At 43.2% G+C, this 27,165-nt stretch overlaps 1 protein-coding gene across 1 annotated transcript; it reads left to right on the forward strand.

The window, feature by feature from the left end:
• On the forward strand, window positions 1–27,165 carry HSPA14 (heat shock protein family A (Hsp70) member 14). Its single transcript, XM_015428068.1, has 14 exons — window positions 1–143; window positions 2,315–2,395; window positions 2,484–2,566; window positions 2,985–3,033; window positions 4,397–4,490; window positions 4,601–4,691; window positions 5,124–5,228; window positions 6,594–6,755; window positions 8,107–8,262; window positions 14,620–14,722; window positions 23,064–23,279; window positions 24,654–24,827; window positions 25,852–25,919; window positions 27,056–27,165. The coding sequence occupies exons 1-14, from the start codon at window positions 87–89 to the stop codon at window positions 27,132–27,134; spliced, it is 1,518 nt and encodes a 505-aa protein (XP_015283554.1). The 5' UTR covers window positions 1–86; the 3' UTR covers window positions 27,135–27,165.

The raw sequence follows: 27,165 nt of genomic DNA on the forward strand, positions 1-27,165 counted from the left end.
CTGAGGAACGTAGGGGTTTGCGGTGCATTGTGGGGAAGGGAGACCACTCGGCGAGGCGGTGTAGTCCTCGAAGAAACTGACGAGCTATGGCGGCCATCGGTGTCCACTTGGGGAGCACCTGCGCCTGCGTCGCCGTTTATCAGGTGAGTCCGGAGCAGAGAACAGGAATATCTGAAGGTTTGGATTACTGCTGGATAGTTGAGGGGCTTGGTATAGCTGTTGGTGAAGAGTCGCATGCTTTTGAACAGATGCACTGGGCTTAGGATCTGTGCTTCTGAACCATGTTTTTCCAGCATGGTGTTGCCACGAAGCCATGAATTCTCTGGTGCAAGTAGTGGCCATGGACATGATATTTTATTTGATGGTGATGTTGGGGTGACCAAACTGGAAAACCCTGAGGGTCCATGAGGATTTGTACTCCAGAACCATGTTTTTGCAGAATGGTGTTGCCACGAAGTTGTGGATCCATGATTTTTGTGGTTTGAACTGTTGCCATGGACATGTTATGTGATTAGATGGTGTGTTTGGGGTGCCCCATTGCAAAAACCTTGGGGATGTATAAGGATCCGTGCTTCAGAACCACATTTTGGCTTAATGGCTTTGCCATGAAGCTGTAGATCCATGATTTCTGTGGTTAAAGCTGAGCCCATGGACATGATGTTATTTGATGGTGATGTTTGGGTGACCCAACTGGAAAAACCTTGAGGATCCATGAGGATCCATGCTCCAGACCCATGTTTTGGCAGCATGGTGTCACCATGAAGCTGTGGATATGTGATTTCTGTGCTGCATTCTGTGGCCATGCATATTATTTGATGGTGATGTTAGGGTGACTCAATGCAAAAATCATAAGGATCCATGCTTCGGAACCATGTTTTTGCACCATGGTGTTGCCACAGAGCCGTGGCACCGTGATTTCTGTGGTGCAGGCTGTGGCCATGGATATATATGGGGTTTCATGGTATGTTTGTGGTGTCCCAACAGAAAAAACCCAAGCATCCATGAGGATCCGTGCTTCAGAATCATGTTTTTGCAGAATGGTGTCACCATGAAGCCGTGGATCTGTGATTTTTGTGGTGCAAGCTTTGGATGTGAATGTGTTATGTGATTTGATGGTGTGTTTGGAGTGACCCAATTGAAAAACCCTGAGGATCCATGAGGATCCGTGCTTTGGAACCATGTTTTTGCAGTTTTGTGGTGCGTGCCACAAATTCCTGGGGGCATGACTTTTGGAGTGCTGTCTAAGACATGGTCTGCAGTATGATGGTGGCTTTATTTTGTTTCAGCGTAAAAATCATATGAATTCATGAGGATCCGTGCTTTGGAATCATGTAGTTGCACTGATTTTGGAGCGTGTGGAATGTTCTAGAGAAGTGCCACCACCATTTGGCTTTTATTTATAAGGGAGATTAATACAAATGGCAGTGCTCATTTTAGCAAGCTTATCTTTTTCTGGGCATTTCAGAGAGATCATAATTTTTGAATGATCATGATTTGTGGTGGGTTATGTTTGTTGTAGTCCATGTAAAAACACTGCATAAAATGGAGAAAACACATACTGCACCTGGTATAAGCATATTTTATATCAGTGTCATTTCAGTGATAGTTTGGTAGGGCGAATGATATGTGAGAATTGCTGGAATTTCTGAGTTGGAGCCCATGATATCTGCCTAACATTTTGCATGCATGTACAGGGAATTACCATGTTATCCTGGGATTGTTTGTCTGCTGCTCATTTCAGGTTCTTTTTTTCTGTATAATGTGTTGCTTTTAGTGTACTTGTTTCTATTGCTCAGTTTTTCTGATGCTCAAAGAAAATTGTTATCCCTTTGGTGATGTAAATTCAGAGGGTAGCGGTGTCAGTCTGCAAGTAGAACAGCTAAATTGGAGTCCAGTAGCACCTTATAGACCAACAGAGGGTATCTGACAAAGGAGAGCTTTGGCTCTCGAAAGCTCTTACCCTGGAACACTGGTTGATCTTTAAGGTGCTACTGGACTTGAATCTTGCTGATGTAGTCATGTATAGGAGTGTTTTCCTTAGAATTTGGGGTTTAAAAAAATTATCAGTCCTGATTATGCTGGCGCAGAAGGTATACCTGGCGTTAGAATATACTTAGTGTTTTCCATTGTAAATTAAAAATGTGTGGTTCAGTCTGCAGCCTCCCAGTCTAGGAACAGAATATACCCTCTATGGGCAAGCAAGAACTGACCCATTGCAGAAAATGCTACTCTGTTTGCAGGCTGTAATAGATTTGATTGCGTTTAATTCCTTTGTGATTGATCCTAATAATAAACTGGTTGTGTATTTCTTCAGGATGGCCGTGTGAGTGTTGTTGCCAATGACGCAGGTGACAGAGTTACTCCTGCTGTTGTTGCATATTCAGAAAACGAAGAGGTAATTTTTCTTTTTTTTTTAAATGGAGTTTGAGGAAGAACGTTATCGTATGTTTGTTTTTGAAGACACCATTGAATTTTTCTTGCAGGTAGTTGGACTGGCAGCAAAGCAAAACAGAGTAAGAAACCTTTCGAACACCGTAGTGAAAGTGAAGCAAGTTCTTGGGAGAAGGTATGTAAAGCAATGGTGAACTTTCTCTTGGGATTTACCGTAGGCTTCAGCATCATTAAGATAGTAAATAAAAAGTGAGCTGCTCTTTGTAAGTAATAGGATGAGATGTGGAAATAAGTCTGAGTAAAATATTTTCTCACACAGCATAGTCAATAAGCAGCCAGTATTTGAACAAGAGAGCTAAATAGAAGAGGTCAATGGAATTGTCTGGAATGGGATTTATTTTGATTTTTGTGTTGCTGTTTTTTACAAGTAAGAAACAAGAAGTCCATAAGTGGGTCCTGTGCTTTAATGCATAAATAAAGCTTTGAACTTGTGATCTCATGCTACCTGTTTCCATTGAAATGAAAATGTGAGCAATTAAGTATTCTGTCTGATCCCTTTTGAGAGTTCCCTCCTATTTCCCTTCTTTTGACAGCTCTGGTGATTTGCAAGCTCAGAAGTACATTGCAGAAAGTAAATGTTCAGTAAGTAAAGAGTCTACTTTATAGTTTTTCCCCTTAACTAGGATAATTTCACTTATGCTTCTGGCATTCTGTAAATCATCACAACTCATTCTTTTACAGTTTGTGAGACTTGTTTCAGACACTTGTGGGGTAAAAAGCCATTATTTGTTTCTGCTTTTTGGGTGTGCTGTGGCTTGGTTTAGTACAAGTCAGTTAACCACTAATGATGAAAGGTGTTCTGTAGAAATGGGTTAGTTGTCCTGCTTGCTGGCAGAATAGCCTCTGAAGTGAGAGGAATTTTTCTGAACAGAGTTCAGCGGGGGGGGGGGGGGGGGGGGGACTGAGCAAATGGGAGGATTAACCCATTCTGCAGGATGTCTTCCGACCACCAATGTGAGAGACTGCTCATGGTAAGTCTTAATGTTCCTTCTTTGCATATGTGCATGAAGGCTATGGAGGCAAACAAACAAAATACAACTAAAGATGAGATGAATACATCAATAAAACAATAGTAACAATAACCCCCCAAACAGCCCTTTTAATATCCAGAAGCCTAACAGAAAAGAAAAACCTAGGCTTCTTTCCAAAAAGCAGGTGCTGTCAAGAGCCAGTGGGTGGGTGGGTGGGTGGGGGGAGACCTTTATAGGTATCACTGCCTTGGTTGCCTGTTTTGCTGCTGCCACTTCAGAATATCTTGTTGATCTGGAGATCTGATATGGAAAGGAGCATGGCGGGAGGGGCAAAAGCCCTCCCCTCTCCTCTACATTATCTAAGAACATAAGAAAAGCCCTGCTGGATCAGACCAGCATCCTGTCTCACACAGTGGCCAGCCAGTTACTTTGGAGGGCCAGCAACAGGCAATAGAGCCTGAGGTCTTCCTCACTGAGGTCTTCTCTCCTGGCAGTGGTATTCCGAGGTTTACTGCCTCTGATTGGCTAGTAGTCACTGCTGGAACTATCCCATGTAACCTCTTTTTAAAGCCATCTATGTTAGTGGCTATCATTACATCCTTTTGCAGTGAATTCTACATTTTTATCACTCATTGAGTAACAAAATATTTCCTTTTGTCCATCCTGAATTTACTGCCTATCAACTTGATTGGATGCCCTTGAGCTCGAGTATTTTGAGGGGGGGGGGACTAGCCCATGCCTACCCCTAAATCTAGATGTTTTCTATTATTGAAGGTACTTCTCTCTCTCCCCCCCCGCCTAGCTCAGTGAAGTTTGACTGGAAAGAAAAGTGCTGAAGGGAGCAGGGAGCAGAGGCTTTAGATCCACCCTAATTTATTTGTGAATGATACTAAGGAGTAAGTAAATACATGCTGCCTTCATCAAATCTTTTTTGGGTCCATAGAGAATTGTCTCTGGTTTGTGCTCCTTTGTAGGTCATTGAAAAGAATGGAGAACTTCATTATGAAATAGATGGCAAACTTGTTCCCCCTGAAGAAGTTGCAAAATTGATCTTCAGGAAAATGAAAGGTAAGTAACTAAAATTCCATGTTTGGCTCTTCCTCATCTGTAAAGGCAGTTTTGTAATGTGAATTTGTTCTTATAATACTATGGGTGTTCTTTTTTGTTTAAATATGTAGAAACAGCTCAGTCTGCTTTGGGCTCCGATGTCAATGACACAGTTATTACAGTGCCATTTGATTTTGGTGAGAAACAGAAGAACGTTCTTAGGTAAGAATGTTGTTTGGGGGGTGGGGATTAAATGTGTTTGCAGGAATTTTAGCTAGAAGAGCCAGTGAGTATTTGGCTTGGGTGTGGGAGGTGTAGATACAGAACCCCCCCGTCAAATACTAGATACATTAGTTTGCTTAGGATGGGGCAGTATGCCTCTGCCTCCATATTTGTCTTTATGGAGACTTTATGCTGTATCTAGTTTCCTTGTTACATCCAATTCAATTCATTTGTTTTACTTGTTTGGCTACTTAAGCATGTCTTGAACTGGTGTAAGTCTGTGATGAAGAAAATGATAATTACATCAAGGCAGGTTTGTTTGCATTCAGTTGTCCCAACACAACTGAGGTGTTTTTTTTGCTGTTCTGTACTGAGGCAAGATAGTAGCTTGAAATGAAATGCCAGTCTCTTTAATAATTGTGTCTATCTCAGAGAAGCCGCTGTGGCAGCTGGGCTGAATGTTCTAAGGCTAATTCATGAACCTTCCGCAGCTCTGTTGGCATATGGGATTGGGCAAGATTCACCCAACGGAAAAAGGTAATGATCAAGCAGTTAGCAGTATTAGCCAACATGGTGTAGATTAGAGTGGCAGACTCTAATCTGGAGAGCTGAGTTTGATTCCCTACCCCTCCACATGAAGCCTGCTGGGTGACCTTGGGCCAGTTGCAGATCTCTCAGAACTCTCTTAGCCCCCACCTACCTCACAGGATATCTGTTGTGGGGAGGGGAAGTGAATATGAATGTAAGCTGCTTTGAGACTCTTGAGGTAGAGGAAAGGAGGGTATAAAAGTCTCTTCATCATGTGATACACAATATATTTAAAATGCGTTCTGTTATCTACAGTAATCTAGATAGCAGCTGTTTAATTTTATTTTCACAGTGAGTTGAAAAATGTGAGGAGCTGAGTGCTGCAAAGGGGGGAAATGGAATTATGGTTGGCTGTGGTAGAAGTTACTGATACAGGAAAAGACAGTAATGCTAGGAAAAGTCGAAAGCAGCAGGAAAAGAGGACGGATCCAACATGAGATGAATTGACTCTATAAAGGAAGCCCCAGCCCTCAGTTTGCAGGACCTAAGCAAGGCTGTTAACAATAGGACATTTTGGAGGATATTAATTCACAGGGTCACCATGAGTCAGAAGTGACTTGACAGCATTGAACACACACACGACAGAGGTTGCTTGTATACCTGTAGTATTATCCCAGTTCTGTGGGTCTTACTGAAGCCACACTGAAATTAATAGTTTGGGGGTGGCAACCTAAGGTCTCATGACTTTGCCACTTTAGAGTGCAGCCACTCCACACTTGGCTTCAGTAAACTCCAACTGTACCCAAGGTTCAGATGCTGCTGTAGTCTGCTCCTGCTGTTGAGACTATTCCAGTTGGGGAGCAGGCCTCAAAACCCCTGGCTGCAAGCACCACACCTTGGACACCCTACTTCCCCAGTAAACTGTTAGTCTCAACAGCAACAGGTTTGTAACCAGGGTCACAGCACACCCTTTCCGTATTCAGTGAGGTTGTGGTATGCCCTCCCCCCATGTCCAGCTGCTGTATGCGGAGAATTGGTCTGTGGAAATGAAATGTTGAGAATATACAAGACAAAATAGTATTTTGAGTATCAGTTTTTTAAATGCTGATTGGTTCAATTGGCAGTAACAAAATTACAGTTGTAATTACAAAATTTAAGTTACTGGATTTTTAAATTCAGGATTCATAGACAAATGTTAGTGACAGGTAACTGAAAACCCAGCCTTAACCAGTCATGTTACATGCATTTTAAATTGAGTGTTTTAAAGAGATTGTCATGATTTTGAAATTTTGCCTTTTTAAGGGGCTTCAGCATTATGCTCATGTCTCGTTAACATCACCAATCTTGCTTTTTAATTTTTTCCCCCTGTTGAAGCAATGTGTTAGTTTACAAACTTGGAGGAACGTCCCTCTCTATCACAGTTATAGAAGTCAACAGTGGGCTATACCACATTCTTTCCACTAACACAGATGACAGCATAGGTGGAATCTGTTTCACGGAAGCCTTAGCACAGCATCTGGCTTCTGAATTCCAGAGGTAAGCTCTCCTATGGAATTGAACCAGCGTCTGAAATAGTTGCTGTTTTTAGAACTATTAGCAATGTTTATAATAATGCATAAGTCTTTGAAATGATACATGGTGATCTAGTTTTAAGAAGTTATCACAGCAATTGAGACAGGCGAAATCGCATCAACTCACATGTTGTGAGGAGAGGGAAATAATGTATTTTTATTACATTTTAATCTTCCTCTTCCTTTGAGGAGTTCAGAGTGGCAACATATATAGTTTCTGCCCTCCTTCCATTTTGTGTTCACAGTAACCCTGTGAGATATGAGGCTGAGTGAGTGCCTGTCCAAGATTACCTAGTGAGTTTCACAGAAGGTCAGATTTTGAACCTGGATCTATTTCGCTGTCTGATCGACTTGAGAAAGATCCTAGACTTGTAAATAGGCACTGGCGTGTAAGAATGGTTTCCAAGCAAGCAGGAAGGGAAGCCTCACAAAACATTTTCTTTCATTCAAGCCCCCTTTCATAAGTATGAGCAGACAGGCTAGTGGACTTCTTTGTAAGGCTGAAATGCCCACTGTTCACTCCATCATGTGTATGTTATGTGCTATTATAAGAAGAAAAAACCAAGAGGGGGTCACATGTATCCATGAGGAAAATACAACAAACACTGTGACATGAGTAAAGATTATGTTGTATAATGAATCAAACGTTACAAAATTACAAGGAAAGTCCATCATACTCAATTACAAGGAAAGTCCATCATACTCAATGAGCACCCGGATATAAACTCATTTCATCCCAATCTTCCTCAGGAGTATTGTATAGCAAGGTATCAGCCTCTTGATACAGTTCAATGTCTGTTAGAAGCAAACCAATGCTTAACTTCTTTATTTTCTGCACTTTATCCTAGAAGAAATCCATGGTATTTTAAATGAAACATGGAGCTGAATGGAATATTTGTATTATTTTATATAATTAATTTATAAATTCTTAGCTTAATTATTTAATTTTATAGAACTTATACTTCTGGTTCCATTTTGAGTGTTGTATTAGGAGCAAGCCAGTCTTATCGGCACCGGCAGGATGGGGGGGGACTTACCTCCTCCTGCTGCTTCCTCCTCCGCCTTCTGACTTTGGAGCTCCGTTTGGAGCTCTGCACCCCCCCCGCGAGTATCGCGGGTTCCCCTTGTAATGCATAATTAGGGACACATTCCAGCAGAGAGATGTGCTTCTGTGTTCTGTTGTATCAAACTCTGGATGTTTAACTTTGCACTTAGAAGCACTGACAAACCGCTAAGGCTAATTAGTAATGATGACTAATATATTGCTGATTGGATTTTTTCCCTGCAATTGGTAATGAGATTTTTTGAAAACTTAGGTCTTATAAATATGATGTGAGAGGAAATTTGAGGGCCATGATGAAGTTGATGAACAGCGCTGAAGTTGCAAAGCATTCACTGTCAACGCTGGGAAGTGCAAACTGCTTTGTTGACTCCCTCTACGACGGAATGGATTTTGACTGTAATGTTTCCAGGTAAGGCTAAAAGTTGCAGAATCTCTGTGTGGTTTTTCCTCAAGGAAACCTCTTGACTCCTTTAATAGTAATCTTGATTCATTTAATAGTAATCTTTAACCGTTGACTATGTAGTATGCTACCATTTAATCAAGTTATTCATTGGTTTTACAAATTTGAATCAAATTGCGTATGTGCGTTCTTGCAGTTGTCTTTACAGTGTTCGTCGGTCTTCGATGCAGTCCCACATTGGGACTGCGCTGGCCAGCCACTTGGAAGATCTTTTTACCCTCTTAAAAAAGTGCTACATGGGGCCACTTTGGAGCATGCCAGACACTGTTTTCCTTCCTGAATGATCATGTGCACTGAGAGGAGGCGCCCCCTTCCCTTAGTTCGTTCTTTGCTGCCACAATGTGAAGATCAAATTTTCAGCTACTTATGTGAGTTCTTCTTTCTTTGTTGCTGGGCCATTATTTGTGAGGCTTTCTCTTCAGCCTTTTCCTTTGCCCTTCTTCAACCATGTCCTAGAAGGCGTTACTTAAAAATGTGCAAAGTGTGGGACAAAAATAAGAAAGGACAAATGTTTACTGTACTTGATCTGTCTTGGTGAGGGGTGCAGTGTGGTGGCCTTAGTACACCCCTATGGCCTGAAGCAACCATGCCTCATGCTTAAAGGCTATTTTCTGGGAGAAGGCCTTGTCTGGTTCTGATTACCCATAAGCCTCAGTAGAGCGCACCCAGACTTCAGTGGCAAAAAATGCCTGCTCTGGCAGACCCACCTTAAGTTGCCTCAGTTCCGTTAGTTCCGACTTCAGACTGGATGTTGATCTCCATCGCTGGAACCTTTACTGGCTCAATGCTGATTGGAGCCACTACCCAAGACAGCAAAATCCAAAACAAGCACAAGGAAAGGTCTATCTCCCAATCTGATTTGCAGCAGAAGGAACTCGTTCCACCAAGGACTCGTTTCCAGAAATTTTGAAGCCATGGGGGGGAAAACTTTTTTCCAGGAAAAAATTGGGATTTTTTGGCAGGCTGTACCACAATTGCATTCGGGTCCTGGTATTTTGCCCCATTTAAACAGCAGGTCTGCACAACTGGCAAATCCTGTTCATATTCTATTAGCCATCTTCCGTACTTTACGTGGCAAATCAAATCCTGCGGGCCTCTTGTTGGTGTTTATCAGGTTGTGGATACTGGGTGGAACTAACTGCTTCCGTGTTCACAGCCATTCATTCCATGTTCGCAGCCATTCATTCCCTAGAATGAAATGTTGTGATTGCAGGATTTGTCCAGATCTTATTCTTGAGTGTTGGGAACTTAGTCTGGATAGGCCCGCATCAGTCATGTCTTTGTGGATGGACAACTCTCTGGTTTCAGTGATCTTTCTATAGTCACGAAGAAGAACAATCTTGTCTTCAACGATGCAGGGGAGTGATGTGGCACAATGTGGGTAGTCAATAGGTTGGAGTGGGATTATGATATTTTCTGCATATAGATAGGGAGATAAAATACATCCTTGCCTGACACATTTGCCAATTGGAAACCATTCTGTTTCTCCATATTCTGTCCTAACAGTATCCTCCTGTCCAGAGTACAGGTGGCACATCAAAACATTCAGTTGTGGCATACTCATTTCTTTTAAAAACAACCATAGCTTTTCATGATCCACACAGTCAAAAGCTTTGCTGTAATCTATGGTACAGAAGCTGATTTTCTTTTGAAACCCTCTTGTATGCGCCAGTAACCAATATAAATTTGCAATATTATTTCTAGTACCTCTTCTTTTTCTGACTCCAGCTTGAACATCTGGTGTTCCTCCTTCCATATACAGTAACAGTCTTTGTTGTAATATTTAGAGCATCACTTTACTAACATGAGGAATTAATGTGATGGTCTGAAAGTTGCTGCAGTCTTTGATGTCGTCTTTTTTTTGATTTGGGATGTAAATTGAGCTTTTTCTAGTCTGTGAGCCATTGTTTTGTTTTCTGTATTGGTTGGCATATTCTTATTAAGATTTTGATGGACTCAGTTTCTGTGGCTTGGAAAAGGTCTCCTGATATCCTGTCCACTCCTGCTTTCTCCTGATTATTGTTAGTGTAGTTTTCAGTTCACTTTTCAAAACTGCAGGTTCTTCTTCAAAAAATTCTTTTTAGAAGGAATCTTGTCATCCTTTCATCTCTTCCGTATAGTTCTTCATTGTATTGTTCCCATCTTTTCTTAATTTGTCCTGTTCAGTTAACGTATTTCCATGTGGATCTTTCAGCATGCCTAGAAACATGCCTTAAATTTCCCTTTGATATTTTGTATCTTGTGGAACAGGTCTCTTGTTTTTCCTTTTCTTTTCTCTTCTAGTTCCTTACTCTGGTTATGATAATTCTCTTTGTCTCTACATGCAAGTTCCTGGAATGCTGCATTTAGAAGAGTTTCATCGGTCACCGATTGAGGCTTTTCATTTCTTTTGGCTGCAGGAATAGTCTTTGTATATTCTTCCTTGATAATATCTCTGGTTTCAATCCATATTTCCTCCCGTTCCTGTTCACTTCCACTTAGTAATGCAAATCTGTTTTTTTCATGCTCTTTAAACTGTTCTGGAATATTGTTTAGTTTGTCTTTTGGCACTATGAATGTTTTGATGTTTTTCTTCAACTTTATTCTAATTTTCAATATTAACAATCCATGGTCTGTACCACAGTCAGATCCTGGTCTTACCATCCCACTGTACTGTCTTACCATCCCACGTTATTGCAGAGCTTTTTTGTTTGCAAGACTGAATATTATACCTACAATAGTTTTACAGGGAAGATTTTTGAATAGGCCCTACACTGCCAGAATTTGCCCTTGTGGCTTTAATAGGATTGATACATTCTTTCACACCCTGCTGGAATGCAGATTTTTTGAGATTATGGGATTACTATATTAAACCTTTATTCAACCAATCATCCCCCTATACTCCGGAAACTCTGGAACTTTTGCTCTGTGCAAAGGATCCTAAGATCACTCTAGCTCTAGCAGTTGCAAACTTTGTCTCAGTACTTTTAGCCCTTGCATCTAAAAAATTAGAAATAAATGTCTTCTGTACTCAAGATTTGTGAATCAATGAGCTTCTGAGAGTCCAAAGGGAAAGGAAAGCACTAGATAATAGAACAAAATCCTGAGTAAGTTCTGTTCAGAAGTCCCAGGTACGTTTGCCTTTCCGCTCTTTGGATGTTTTCTTGACATCTTCACAGATGTATAGGAAAAACCAGCTTCCATCCCTGTGACCTCGAGGAAGGTTGAAAATATGTATCTGTCCCAGGGTTGGGAGCAACTGTCTGTCTATTGTTGATGCGTTTCAAGTCAGATGGACTGGCTTTCTTTATTTATGCCTTCGCACTAATAACTAGGCTCCTATGATAGCCAGCATTCATGTTGAGGGTACTCACTGTATTCTGGTCATGTCTTTTTGGCCAGACAGGTTTGGTTCCAGGCACTTTCCCAACTTATCACAGGGTAGGTATATACATCTTCCTCAAAACCCATATCCACTACACAGAGGGGCTGTGTGACATCACAATGTGAAGAAGCATTGCTTTTCAAACATCTCATTTCCCAGAATATGTGGCTAGTTTGATTCTTAATGCTTGCAGACCCTCAACTAGACGTTCATATAGTCAGAAATGGAACAATAATGTTATCTTTGTACATTCTCATGGAGTATTATTCTCTGAACGCGGATGTGAGAAGGGAGACATCAATGGGAAAACAGCCTTACGTTCTCCTTTTCAATGAGTGCACCACCCAGCCCTGTAGCTAACAACTTTTTGCTCGGGGGGGGGGGGCAATGTTTTTCTCAGGGGGCCTGCCATTATATGTTTGTGTGGTGCTGCCATACCATGCTCATACTTCTAAATAATAACTACAAGTGGTTTATTGCACAAACCAAAGTAGTTCAAGCCAAATCAGCTTTGCAGTTCCAACTACAGGAGCCCTGAACTGAAGCAAGTGCCAAACCCCAGGGTATGCCATGCTGGAGACAAGAGCGAAGGTGGCAGGTTCAGTGGAACTGTCCTCCCCATCCCCTCCATCCTCACACAAACCAAAGTACTGGAGATGGAGGCTTAGATTAGGGAAGGCAGCAGCCACCAGGACTCATCTCTTTCCTGGGGTCTTTTTAAAAATTACCCCTCTTCCCCCATGCACTTGGACTTCTCTGCCTCCACCACCCCAGCTGCCATTCATTTCCCCATGGATATTGGTTTCATATCTCAAGGCAGCAGTTTTGTTGCAACCCCCCCCCCCCCCAATCAGAATTCCAAAGAAGCCCACAGGCCCCGGCTGTATTTTACATCAGACTACGTTGGATGAAGGCCCCCCACCGCACCCACATGATCCTCTCTGGTCTCTATCTGGACTTGGAGTCCTGCAGGCTGCACACTGGTGGAGGGCGTCACACAGCAAGACTACTGAGCCGCTGAAGGCAGACAGAAGCTGGGCTGCGCTGCCGGGGTCCGACCATCTGATGGAGAAGGAGAAGCTATGGCCCGGGGCCATGCAGGAGGACAGGCAGGCAGAAAGGCTCCGATGCTCTGCTGCTGTAGTTTGCCAGGAGTTGGAGGAAGTGGTGGCATGGCTTAACTTGCATTTGGCAGGCTGTTTGCTTAGAGCCTGCCCACTGTTCCAAATAAGGCAGCCAATGGTCTGAGGTCGAGGTGGGGACTGGCTCCGCTCCTCTTTCTGTATTTGTCCCCAATGAGTCCTACTGCTCCTCTCCTGAGTCAGCCAGCGGAGTGCTGACAAGACAATCGATCAGGGGGTGAGGGGGCCGAGCTGAGGTTCGGGGGAGGGGCCTGCAAAAACCATGGGGCCCCCCCCGCAGTAGCTATGGGCCTGGCACCACCCTATCTCCATGGTGAGTAGCTTCTTAGTCTCTCAGTGTGGGACTGCACAGAAGACTAATGATGAAACAGTGTTGCATTTCTCTGTAATTGTTGTTCACTGAGTTTCTTCTGTGCAGGCACACATTCCCTTCCTCCTGCCCTGCTGTGAATTCTCTGTTCCTTGACCAACAGTTGCTATGGGACTCATGGCGTTTCAGGGGAACTAAGGGAAGGGGGGTGCCTTCTCTCAGAGCACATAACTCTTTAGGCAGGAAAACAACATCTGGTGCACTCCAATGGGGAGGGCCCCCTTGTAGGTTTTTTTTTAAAGAGATAGAAAAGATCTTTCGATCAGCTGGCCTGTGCAGTCCCAATGTGTGCCTGCACAGAAGACAGTTACAGGTAACTGCGACGTTGTTTTCTGCCCACTCAAATCTTTTTGAAATCAATGTGTAACATGACAAATCCTGGGTTTAAAATACTGGTGCTTGTGCGGATTGAAGCCTCCCCTCCATTTTTAATATAAACCATCCACACAACTACTTCTCTACATGTAGTCTAGTGTACTCATTTGGTGTAATCTGGATAGCCCAGGCTAGCCTGATCTCGTCAGATCTCGGAAGCTAAGCAGGGTCAACCCTGGCTAGTATTTGGATGGGCAACCTCCAAGCGATGCCAGGGTCATGATGCAGAGGTAGGCAATGGCAAGCCACCTCTGAAACGTCTCTTGCCTAAAGAAACAAGCCTAGCTCTCTACCTAGTTGTGCATAATGCTAAAGGAGCTAGAACGTCTGGCTACTAGACAATCTTGGGTTCTTCTGGCAATATTACATACAATGCCATACAATAAGTATTATTAATGATTATTATTGCTGGTGTGCAGTGTTCCCCTTAAGCTGAGTTAGTGTGAGCTAGCTCACAGTTTTCTAGCCTCTGGCTCACACATTTTTGTCTTTGCTCAGGAAGGATGGCTCCAGAGCAAACTGATTTATTCAGTAGCCAAATCACTGGCTCACAACTTTAATGCCAGTAGCTCACAAAGTAGAATTTTTGCTCACGAGACTCCACAGCTTATAGGGACAATTGCTGGTGTGAAAGCCAAAAAAATGCCTAATATGTATATTCTGGTCATGGACTGTAAATAAGGTAAAGGACTAATATGTGAATGATTGTTAGATTTTTGCTCCTCAGTGTGTCACCCAATGTAAGGAATTAGCCTTGCAGGGTTACAGGAGGGCCACTACAGCCCCTTATGTTGTCAGTCATGCAAACTTGGAATGCCTAAGGCTGGCTGCTGTTGTAACATAGAAAAAAATGTTCTTATGTTTGGATACTAACATCAGCGCTGTCTAGACCTGCTATTCGTGCCTTGCTCAAAACACTGCATTTCAGCCCTCAACTTGTGCTGTAATAGCTACACCAGGTATACAGCTGAGCTCCCTGATAAACTTTTTCCTCTAGAAGATAATATATTTAAGTCTTCCTTTTTTCCCTTTACCTTAAAAAAAAAATAAAACAGGGCCAGATTTGAACTGATTTGTTCCGCACTCTTTATCAAATGCATAGAAGCCATAAAACAGCTCTTGCATCAAGTTGGACTGGCAGCAGATGATATTGATAAGGTAATCTTGAAATTTTTTTGTTCCTGAAGCACTGGAATATGCACAACGAAGCTGGTGCCCAGTGCCTCTGTCTTGTGGTATGCTGTTCCTAGCATTTGCAGTTAAAAACATGTTTTCTCATTTATATAATATGAGGAGCACAAGTATGAACAGGGGTCATTTGGGGGGGGACGCGGGGGGACGCCATCCCCCCGGGTGAGGTGCGGGAGGGCGGGGCCTGGAGCTCCCTGCTGGTGCCCGCTGGAGGTCGCCGCCGGCTGTGGGGAGGACACACTTCCGGTGATGTCAGGGGGTGTGGCATATGCTAATGAGTTATGCTAATGAGCCCCCTAGCTCTTTTTCTACGAAATGACCCCTGAGTATGAAGACTATAGTCCTGATTAGATTGCCCATGAGTGTGTAATGCTTGTATTCTTGTATCTCTGTCTAGTAAGATTTTCTTCTGGGTAATTAGGCTTTTGTTTTCAAATAGCCTGCAGGAGCTTTCTTCCAGGCTATTAGTCTGCCACAAATAGCAAATACAGTTCTGTATAAACAAAGCAGACTGATAACTCTTTAAAGGCTAATAACTCTTCAATAGTAATAGTCTTTGGGCCATTGTGTTCTTGGTGAGCTTCAGGCTGTTACTTACAATATTCAGTGTGCAATCTAAGACTAGCTAACTTTACTGGGGGGGGGGGCAGGATTTGTATGCCAGTGTCTTCAACAAGTGTTGAATCTTTCTGCAATCTTTGAATGTATGTGTGACACGACCTCTTCCATCTCAGTACACTGCACTGGGGTTCCCTGTGGGAAATCTTTAGAAAGTAAACTGTAGGGGTTTGTTTTCTCATAAAAAGCAAAAAATTTCCCCCTTGAGAATTTCTCTTAGCACTTTACACTGTCGGTTAAGAAGAAACTTTATACCAGAAATCGTTTTAAAACCTTCAGAAATCCATCTCACCCTCAGTGCCACCAAACTGCAACAGAGTCATAGCATCACAGAGTTGGAAGGGACCATACATGCCATCTAGTCCAACCCCCTGCTCAATGCAGGATCAGCCATCGTCCCACAGGAAACTTCCTTCCCATGACAGTACAGTTTCTTTCATACCATCTGTCGTGTATTTTAATATAACAGAGCAAAATAAATGCAGCATACATGTGTGTATTAGAAGAGAAGAAGAGATTGGATTTATACCCCGCCCTTCACTTGGAGTCTCCGAGCGGCTTACAAACTCCTCTCCCTCCCCCTCCCCACAACAGACACCCGGTGAGGTGGGTGGGGCTGAGAGAGCTCTGACACAAACTGCTCTTTTTCAAGGACAGCTGTGCCAGAGCTTGTGACTGACCCAAGGTCACATCAGCAGGTGCAAGTGGAGGAGTGGGGAATCAAACCCGGTTCTCCCAGATTAGAATCCGCACACTTAACCACTACACCAAACTGGCTGCCTTACTTGTACAGCTTGACAGGATCTCCAGACAACATGAGCTGGCGACTTCAACTTCCCTGATATGTGCTGGGAAACAGACTCTGCAAAGCATCAATAGTCACACATGTTCTTGATTTGTCTGGCCAATAACTTCCTTCATCAAATGGTGGAGGAAGCTACGAGGGGCTCAGCCATACTCAACTTAATATTGACCAACAGGCAAGAGATGGTAGATAGAGTGAAGGTGGTGGGGACCTTAAGGGAAAGTGATCATGTCCTGCTAGAACTCTTTTTGTTGTGGTGGACTAAGGAAGTTCGTAGCTACACATGTATGTTAGATTTCAGTAGGGCAGACTATAATAAAGTCAGAGGCATTAGGAGAATCATTCCATGGGCTGCTAGAAGGGAAAGGAGCAAGTGAAGGGTGGACTCTCCTAAAACAAGACCTCTTTCAAGCTCAAGCTTGTTATTCTAACAAGAAAGAAACATGGTAGGGAATCCAAGAAGCCAATGCGGATGATGTGCTAAGGTAGAGAAAAAGGAAATGTTTAAGAAATGGAGGCAGGGACCTATCTCTAAAGAAGAGTATCTGTGGATTGCCAGGCACTGTAGGTCGGCCATCAGAGAGGCCAAAGCTCACAGTTAGCTAAATCTGGCCAGGGAAGCTCGCTACAATAAGAAACACTTCAGACACGTGAGGAGCAAACGCAAGATAAAACAGGTGATGGGCCCACTGTTGGGCAAAAATGGAGAAACTCTTACAGAGGACAGAGAGAAAGCAGAAAGGCTTAATGCCTATTTTGCCTTAGGTTTTCCCCCCCTGAAGAAGAGAACAGGCTCATGTAGAGATGGTAGTAGGCAAGGCATGGCGTCCGGGCTGCTGGTTGACATGGGCTGCGATCACATGGACCTTTTGTGCCAGTGTCACTACGACTCCCTAACGGGTTTAAAATGCATGATCAGATGGCCACATCTGCATCCTGTCTGGCACTCATTGTCCTCCCGCAATCAACCCTCTTCCATCGTGGTTTTCTCGACACTGGGAAAATCTGGTACTTTATAGTTGTATCTTGTTTCACCCCACATTCCTGCCTATCTGGACTGCCTCCTAGTGATTTGAAGCTGTTTAGGATGTCTCAACATTTTCCTTGCACTTTTGCCATTAAAAAAAAAGCTGGTGATGTGCACATGACTGGATCACTGTTCATGTGTTTCAGCTGTCTCCTGCCTGCAGCTTTGCGACACACAGAGTAGGGAAGGAGTTAATTGACAAGACAAGAGAGGATCCCTACTGTAGTCTTTGTTGCTGGCAGTCCCCTGCAAAGAACTTGTGGGGTGAGGGCATTTCCACACCTTTTCCCCCTTCTCCCTCCTTCGTTGTCAAAATTTCCTCCTCTGTCTTTACGCATGCACCCCTTATCTACCAATCTTCCCTCACCTCCCCTTCGCCTATCACCCCTTGTATGTCAGCTTTCTTCCCTGCACCCTTTTCTAGCAATCCTTTTTCACCCTTCTCAGACAATGTCCTCTTCCCCCACTCTCTCTGTCTGCCCCTCTCTTTCTCTCCGCTATTTCTCAGCCCCCGACAATCTCCCCCTCTTCTTTGTTTTTCTCTCCCCCTCCCTCAGACAATCTCCTGTTCTTTTTCTTTCTCTCCTCACAACAGACAATCCCCTGTTCTTTCTGTCTCTCTCTTCCCTCTCACAGAACCCCACTTCTTTCTGTTTCTCTCCCTTTGCAGCCGTGCAGACCAGCAAATGTCCCTATTCGAGAGTGATTATCTCCTGCACCAGTCTGGTCATAGGAGGGAGGGAGGGCCCCCCGCCAACACGGGCTTTAGCTGACCGGCCGCAGTGCCAGCTTGGGCAGTGGCGGCAGCAGCAGCAGTGGGTGGGCGGGCTCCCCAAGAGATGCCACTGCCCTTCGGCTCCCTTGGCCGATCGGCTGCCCTCCCTCCCTGGGGGCCATTGCTGGCTCCCTTCACTCCAGAGGCCAGTGCCCAAACCTGGTAGCCGAAGCCATACTCTTTATTGCTGGCAGTCCTGGCGGCAGCTAGGGTGGGTCAGGTGGCAGCGGTCCCAGTGGTGGGGCACATGGTTATTGGTGCGGCGGCTTCCCTCACGTCTCCAGCATCTTTTCCCAGCGGTCTCAGCAGCAGTGTTGACACTTCTTGCTACTGCAGTCCTAATGGTGGGGACGGTTATTGCTGTGGTGGCTTCCCTTGCAGCTGCAGCAGCTTTTCTCGTGCCTCAGTAAGTCTGTTCTCTGCACATGCACAGAGTAAGCAGTTTTAATTTTGGGGGGATTTAAGTATCCTCCGTATACTTTTAATAACTTTTTAGATTTTTCTGCAAACCTAGGGAGCGCCCCAAGTTTGCTGAAAGATCTGTCCACCCTCCATGTGCCCCAGATCTGCAGAAATATGTATCCGCATGTAGAGGGGACCCTTGGCTATTAGTATATAGATGAGTTTGTTTCAGAGAGGGAGGGAGAGGGAGTCTGAGAACAAAGCCAGGGACTCCAACTTTGCTTCAAGCTTTTAAATAAAAATACCAGCAGCACACAGGACACAGGATGAGGCTTCTCTATTCCCCCCCCCCCTTTAAAAGTTTGAAATGTGGAATTTCTCAGAAGCACAGTTTCAAAAACTACCATCACACTGCACTCCATTTCCCAGCAGCCTCCTCCAGCAATCCCATTGGCCACCAGTTGCTGCCATTCTGCCAGGAGTTTGAAGCACTAATTCCCATCAGTGGTTATGCGCATGCTTGGAAGACTTATGATTTTTAAAAAAGCTGCCTGACTGCCCCACTCCCTGGCTGCTGTGTCTGATTGATCAAGGATAGGGTGAACAGACGGTGAGGAGGGTTAAGGGGGTTCATGAGGAAAAGCTGAGGGACCTGGGACTGTTCAGTCTGCAGAAGAGGAGGTTGAGGGGGGACATGATGGCTCTCTTGAAGTATTTGAAGGGCTGTCACTTAGAGGATGGCAGGGAGCTGTTCCTGTTGGTAGCAGAGGAGAGGACTCGCAATAATGGGTTTAAAGTAAGGGTGGGAAGATACCAGCTGGATAGTAGGAAAAACCTTTTTACAGTAAGAGTTCTGCAACAGTGGAATCAGCTGCCTAGGGAGGCGGTGAGCTCCCCCTCCCTGGCAGTCTTTAAGCAGTGTCTGGACAAACGCTTGTCAGGATGCTCTAGGGCTGATCCTGCATTGAGCAGGGGTTTGGACTAGATGGCCTGTATGGCCCCTTCTGACTCTGTGATTCTATGATTCTAGCTTTGCAAAGAAAAGTTTACTAAGTAGTCAGGAAAAAGAGAACTGCGAGATCAAAACAATAATTATTTTGTCTAGCTTTCTAATCTACACCTTGTCTCTTTTACAATACATCATGTCTGTTCGATGTATCGATTAGCCAATAGAGAATTCCAATACCAACTCATTTTGAACTCCAATACCAACTCTTGGTCCTAGGTTAACTAACTAGGAATTAGCATACAGAAACATGTTAACTCTTTCATGCCATCAGGGAGAGAACTTGCACACACATCCCAACACCACCACTGCACCTGGGTTATCAGAGGGAAATTAAAAAGAATTAGGGTGTGAAATCTGGGCCTGAGTTTAAACTCACCCATGCCTCAATTGGTATCCAAGGTAAAACTGCAAGCTATGAACAAAACCAGTTTATTTCAGCAACAAAAACACAGCTGGAGGTAAATATCAACAGTTAACTACTAGTTGTGGATGGTTAGATTTTACATATATATATATATACCTAAATACTCTCTCAGGTTTATAACATCACAGCATTCTTCGACAATTAAGTTACACACCAGGCCCAGCAAAACATTGCTGGCCTCCTGTAACACCTTGGTACATTGTGGTAGGGCAACTTGACCAAAGTCTGCCATCCTTTCAGATCTTTAATTCCCATTCCTGTTATCTAACCCTTCTCGCTCCACCCTCAGAAACCTCACTCCTGACTGACTTAAGCTTCCCCGTCAGATCTTAACCCAGCTCATGGCTTCTATTGGCTGATTCATAGCAGTGTTCTGATTGCCTGCTGTGTCTCTGGGGCACTTTTCTGTGCTCTGCCTGTCACAATGGGATCTAAGTTGGCACCTTCAATAAAGAGCACATAGAATACCACCTCCCAGGACAATCGGAATAAGTGATTTATACTGTGTTCTTTTCAGGAAGATTTCTTTTTCAATTCAGAACAGTGCAGGACTTTATGTGCAAGAATTCTAAGTACAAATTCTATTGATATACAGCTGGAGAGGCTCATGGAATTATAAGAGATGTTTTTACCTACTTGTACTAGTCAGTGTACTATCAATTCTGGCATCTTAACAAAGAGAAACCAATGGTTTGATAAAGAGTGCAAGGATGTCAAATGGGCTATTCAGCAATTTTTGTTCAGTGAGTGATTCTGGCACATTGCTAAAGTTACTGGATTTTTAAAAAATTCTATAAATCAGTGATTGAAAAGAAACATGAATCTCAAATGAAAGACTGGAAAATGTTAATTGAGGTCTCTAAAACCATGATGCTAAAGCCTTTTGGAGCTTAGTGTCAGAAAGTTTTGGCAAGTATGTACCACTGAATTTTTGTATAACAGCCAAAACTTGGGAAGCCCACTTTTACAATATATTTAACATTCTGGCAGCAGATATCAAGGACGTGTATAAAAAAGGATCTAGTATGCCAACATGGTCTCCAATGTCATGTAAGGAAGTGTCGATATTGATCAGACTGTTGAAAGCACGTAAAGTTCCAGGGATTGATTTGATACCAGTCTAAATATTTAAAAGCAACCCAGAATGGTGGAACCCTTTGCTAGCACCTGTATTCTCTAGAATTAATCTGACAGGTAAAATACCTGAGACATTGGAAGCATGCTCTCATCATTCCTATATTCAAGAAAGATGATTGAATAGACCCAAGTAATTATAGGCCAATTAGTTTGCTACCAGTAACCAGTTAACTGTACACATCCTACTTGTATTATAAATTAGCTGATTGGATATATTCTGAATCAGTGATAGGCACAGAGCAAGCAGGCTTCACACAGGGAGCAACAGCCATAGACCATTGTATTGTTCTACACCATTTAGCAGAAAAGTATATTCGCTATACTGGGGGGAAGTTATGCATTGCTTTTATGGATCTGAAATCTGCATTTGACTTAATCCCTAGGACTTGTTTGTGGCAAAAACTTAAGAAAACCGCAGTTGATTACAGATTGCTATGGCTAATATAGATGTTCTATGATAATCCAACTGGTCAGGTTAAATGTGGGCCAGAGGGGCAAACTGCAAGAATATTTATTATGAGGTCTGGTGTTAAGCAGGGGTTCCTGATGGCTCCACTTCTTTTTAATTTACATCTGAACAATCTAGCACCCACTCTTAAACAAGACATATTCCATCTACCAAAACTTGGAACTTTAGAAATTCCTATTTTACTATATGTCAACAATGCAGTTTTAATATCCCATTATCCTATTGGGCTTTGAAGATGAATACAATCCTTCTCAAAGCTATTGTCAGGAACATGGACTGACAACTAACATTGCCAAGTTGAAGATACTAGTCTCTACAAAACAGAGAACACACTGTGGAGACTAGAGAATAAGGAATTGGAAGAGGTTAGATCATTCAAGTATCTTGGTGTAATCTTTGATTATCATTTATGTTGGAAACTCCAATGTCAGGCTGTTATGGCATCAGCAGCTTGCTCTGGTGCAGCAATAAAGTGTTTCTTCTATAGAAATGGTGAACAATATCTCCCAGCTGCAATTACAGCTTTTAATGCCAAGGTGTTACCTTAGTTATTATATGGAGCAGTGGTCTGGATTAATAAAATAATGAGACCATAGATCGACCATTAACACAGTTCTAGTTCCGCAGTGAAATCGGTGGAATACTGAAGTATGTGGCAGGTACCTCAGATTAGAATTGGACCAGCATTCCATCAAAGCTAGAGCTTGGATTCTGGCACTGCATATGAGACAAAATAATATTCTCTGAGAATAACAGCTTACTGTTTAATATGAAGCAAGATAACTTCTCTAGTGCATGGAACCAAGCAATAGAAGAAAAATTGAATGTCACACAATGCTCAGAAAATATAATTGCTGTGCTAGGGTCACCTTTAGCTTGTAAAACCATCAACAAATTAATTGTGAAGATTGATACAAATAGTACCATATGCAGAGCTAGGTGGGTTTGCTTTCCCCTTCATATGGGGATTCCCCCAAGCTTTAAAATTCTGAATTATTTGTTCAACTTAATGGACCCAAAGTACAGACGAGAAATTATGCACGCAAGATTAAATGTATTATCTTCTGCAGTTTCTGAAGGCTGCACACTGGGCATACCATTCTGCAATAGATATTGTAGCTGTGGTTTAGGCACTTTTGAATCTGTAGGACATGTGCTATTTGAATGTCCCTGGTATAATAAGGTGACACGGAAATGGATTATACTTTTGACATAACAGTCAACTGAGTTCTCAACAGATATCCTTGTTTCTAAATTACTAGCAGATTCAGAGTAGAAAATACACTCATTTTAGCTAAATTTTTAATTCAGGCAATTTACAAGGTAACAGGGTTTTGTTTTGTTTTTTTGTAATGTAAGTACTAGCCCTGTGTCTGGTCTGAATTCTTCCCTATGTTCCCAGTTATGTATGACAAATGCTACTCAAGACCTGTAGATCAGAGGAGTAGAGTTAAGAAAGAAAGTTAGTTTGAAAATCTGCTTTGCATGTAGCATGTATTGTTTACTTTCCAAGCCGATCATGTATCAAAATAAACTTAGCTGGCTTTCTAAACGGCTTCACACATGCAAACATAAAAATACAAGTGCTCTTTGGAAAGTCTAAAAACTTTGATGTTGCCGTTACATTTTCCTTGCCCCCTAGGTTGTTCTCTGTGGTGGATCTGCTCGTATCCCTAAACTACAACAGTTAATCAAAGACCTTTTCCCCACTGTTGAGCTGCTGAACTCTATATCTCCAGATGAAGTCATTCCCATTGGGGCTGCCATAGAAGCTGGGATCCTGTTAGGAAGAGATAATCTCTTTTTAGACAGTGAGATACTGTCTGTTGAATGTTCTGCCAAAGATATCTTGGTCAAGGTAAGCCTGAGTTTTCTTAGCTTAGTCATCCCTAATTCCTTGTGGCCTTGTAATTTGAAGGTTTTGCTCAAAGCTCACCAGGATTCCAGTTGAAATAAGTGGAAGAGTGAATGGTATTGGCTGTCTTAATGGTGCAGGCCTGGGCAACTACTGGAGCTCCAGGACTGGACAGGATTGCATTGTGCCAGACTATACCAGTTGGGGGGATGGGAGGAGAAGGTATTCCTTTACCCTGGCTCCCTCTCTCCCTGGCCTCCTCCTTGGCTGCCTCCCAGCAGGTCTTATAATACCAGGGGCAGGACTTCTCAGGGCTCCCTCCAATATATCCCAAGCATTGAGTGACTGGCCTCCTGCCTAATGGGCTGTCTTCCTTCCAAGCCTTTAAAAGCCTCTTCTAACCCTTTCTCCTTAGGGCTAGGACCCATCCCATATTTCCACAGTCTGTTTCTGGTCTGCTGGGACTTCCTGCTGCTCCAAGGAGTCCCTGGAGGTTGCCCATCCTTCCCCCAGTTTCTTGTTGCTGCCCAACTGCTGGCATCACTTCACCTTCCCTCCTCTGTTCATTCCATGGCAGCCAAGGATGCTTGTCTGAGCCTCCTGCCACCTGGGCAGGAGAGACTCTGTCCCTGGACATCAAGAAGATATGAGTCAAGATATGACTCTTGATTAATTCAATATGTGCTGAGCCAGTGTAGTGTACTGGTTAGTGCTGGTGTAGGATCTGGGCACTCAGATTCAAATCCCCTCTCTGCTATAGAAGCTCATTGGGTGACTCTGGGCCAGTCACACACTCTCAGCCTGACTTACCTCACAGGGTTGTTGTGAGGATAAAATGCAGGAGAGGAGAACAATGTAGGCTGCTTTGGGGTCCCCATTGGGGAGAGAAGATAAATGAAGCAGATAAATTAAGCGTATGCTACTTGAACATCTGGCTGATGTAAAGATAATCCATCACTGTTCTTTGTGTATCAAGGTGTTGGGTTGACGGGCTCTGTTAGGCTCTGGATACAGTGGGAATCTTCACAGGTCCCAGGAAACCTGTACTTGCCATTAATGAAGTATCCTTAGTATTACTACTTTTCTTTCTTTTGGAGTAACAGGCAAGGATGTGTCTTTAAAAGCAAAAAATAAAAACCATGCCTAAACCGAGGTCAACTGAACTCCAGTATCTGATTAATACTTCTTTTTTTCAAGAATAGGATTAAATCAATATAAATCTGTTTAGGCACCTGCAATCTATTTTTAGAAATTCAGGATCATTCTGTTGATTGTAAAAGCTCTAATTTTCCTTTGTTCTGAAATAAACAGTAATGACTTCAGATTTCATGTCCTTCTGTCTGAAGTGCTGAAGCTGCAAATCTCTCATTGTCTTAGACAGTTGGTGAGTCAGGCACGGATACATTTATGGTGGCATTGCCATCAGGAACGCCTTTACCAGCTCGAAGGCAACATATCTTACAAGCCCCAGGAAGCGAGTCCTCTGTCTTTGTAGAATTTTACGAATCTCTGAAACACCCCCCCATAAAAGAGGATGACAGATTTGCACAGGTGAGCAAGTACCAGTAGAGAAGTGTGATACTTGTGATATTTGCATATTCAACAGGCTTTTTAAAACCTTTGTCTGTTAACATCATCACTCTTGTATGAGCTCCACAGTCTTTGTAGATAGTTTTGACTAAATAGGCTTTACATAATAAATTATGCCTTGTGAAAGAACTGCTTTGCAGCTGTGAAAAACGAGGTGGCAGCTTTGAAGTAAAGTGTACTTTAAATGTGGAACTTTGATGCTCACAGATTACTGTGTGGTCTGTATCAAAGTCTCCCAAGGCAGAAGCTGCATGGTGTTTATTTTAAAAACAGATCCCATACTCAGCCCTTGCAGGTTCACAGAGCAGCTCACAGTAAAAAAACCCAGATACACAGTACAGAAAAGACTGTCTCCTTTCTCAGTGGTATGGAAGCCACTGCAGTATGGTTCATTCCTGTGCTTCCAGGCCACATGGGGGGTGGGGGCTCATGCTGTACCTCCTCTCAGTGCCAGTATTGCTGCTCAAGAAATTGGGGGGGAGGTTTGCTGGCAAAGGGAGGAGCTGCGTAGCATCAGGTTGGTGATGTGACACCGTCTTACAGTCTTATTTTCATACTGGTGCTATGGGAGTGCTTTTTAATGCTACCAAGGAGATGAAAAAGGTTTCCTAATGAAGCTGTGTTGGTCGGTCATGTTGGCTGACCCCCCCCCTCCCCTTTACACCCCCCCCTGCCAGTGTTAGTGTAATAAATGTAGAAAGAACTGGTATGACTTGGGCTACTGGGAATTCATCTAAACCTGTATTATGGAATTACACAGCAAGTTTTGTTCTTAGAACTCCTTTCCTAAAAATCACTTCAGAATTTTATTGCGACTGAATGTCATGGGATGTATTTTCACACATGAAAATGGAGAGCAAACTGAGTAAAGCAAAGTGATTTTGAATCTGATCACTGATACATTTCTACAGTAAGTGGTATTCTGCTTGCTAAAACAGATTGAACACAGATAAATTCAGGAGATTTGTTGTTGTTGTTTGAACAGATTGTACTCCAGGATTTAGATGTAAAAGAAGGCCTGCATGACATACTAACTGTACTTACGATGAAAAGGTACTGTGAAACCAAAATATTGTCTGGTCCAGTAATGCAACTTCATACAAAACATGTATCTTACAGAAATTGATAGTTTTTTATTTGTACTTGTTAGGAATAACAAGAGGGGGACCCAAGATACTCGCGGGGGGGGGGAGAAGAGCTCCGTCTCCTCCATCCCCCCGAGTCGGCAGCGGCGGACGGCGGCGAGGCCAGCTACAGAGCGTTCCCTGCGCATGCGCAGGGGACGCTGTCACTTTCGGGGGGATTTAAACATCCCCCCAAAATTTTTTTCAACTTTTTCGATTTTTGTGCACACGTGGGGACTGGCCCACGTGTGCACAAACCTCCCCCTCCCCCCCAAGTGCCCCCGGAGCGCTGATTTAGCGATCCGCACTCAGGGGGCAACTTGGCTATTAGATATATAGATACCCACTTTTGTACACTGAAAACTGTAGAGATATTAAGGGGGGGGTTCTGTATAATTTTACAATTTACACTGAATTTGCTGATGTATTTTACAATCCCCCTTTTTGTTTGAACATGGAGGACAGTTGTTTTCTTTAGCACTGTAGCCTCCCTTTTCACTTATTTACAAAAAATCCATAGACATGGATTCTGAGCAGCATTTCTATGAGCAAAGGCCTCCACCCAAGGAATACCATTTTCTTACCTCTGGCTTCTTACTACAGCACTAAAAGCCCCCCCCCCCCAATGCTCCTGGGGGACAGGACCAAAGGAACAGCGTTTGGGATTGGAGGGGGAGGTGAAAAATTCATTCTCAGCAAGCAGAAGTCCTACTGCTCAAAGAAACACTGCTTTGGATCTAAGCTGTGGTTTCTCAGTTGGTTACTAGGAGAAGCAGGCTTCCTCGTCAGCTTTCCAATAATACGCTGAGAGTCAGTTTATCTGGCCCCTTTGCATACTTGAGTGAAACTTTCCAAGGTGGTTTGGGGATGACACTGTCCTTTGTGAGGACAGAAAGGTGGATGTATTCCACATGACAACATAATTTGGTCTCTGTCATGGTGTGCCCTTGTCCACTGTCTGGCATTCAGATGTGTAATCAAACCTCTTATTCATACACAAATAGGTCACTTGTCTTTCCTAGGCATCAGATTTTTTCACATTATAAAAATCTCTCTCTTACTTAGGGATGGATCCTTACATGTTACCTGTACAGATCAAGACACTGGAAAATATGAAGCTATCACAGTGGAGGTGGCAACATAATGTTGGTGTTTTTTTGCAGCTTTGTTACCCA

This window comes from Gekko japonicus, unplaced genomic scaffold, assembly GCF_001447785.1.
Source record: "Gekko japonicus isolate JY-2015 unplaced genomic scaffold, Gekko_japonicus_V1.1 scaffold471, whole genome shotgun sequence".
In the NCBI taxonomy this organism is placed as follows: domain Eukaryota; kingdom Metazoa; phylum Chordata; class Lepidosauria; order Squamata; family Gekkonidae; genus Gekko; species Gekko japonicus.

Coding starts and splice junctions, on each gene's coding strand:
- HSPA14 (XM_015428068.1), top strand. CDS start 87: ATGGCGGCCATCGGTGTCCACTTGGGGAGCACCTGCGCCTGCGTCGCC. Junction 4,491..4,600: donor GATCTTCAGGAAAATGAAAG/GTAAGTAACTAA, acceptor TTAAATATGTAG/AAACAGCTCAGTCTGCTTTG. Junction 24,828..25,851: donor AGGATGACAGATTTGCACAG/GTGAGCAAGTAC, acceptor TTGTTTGAACAG/ATTGTACTCCAGGATTTAGA.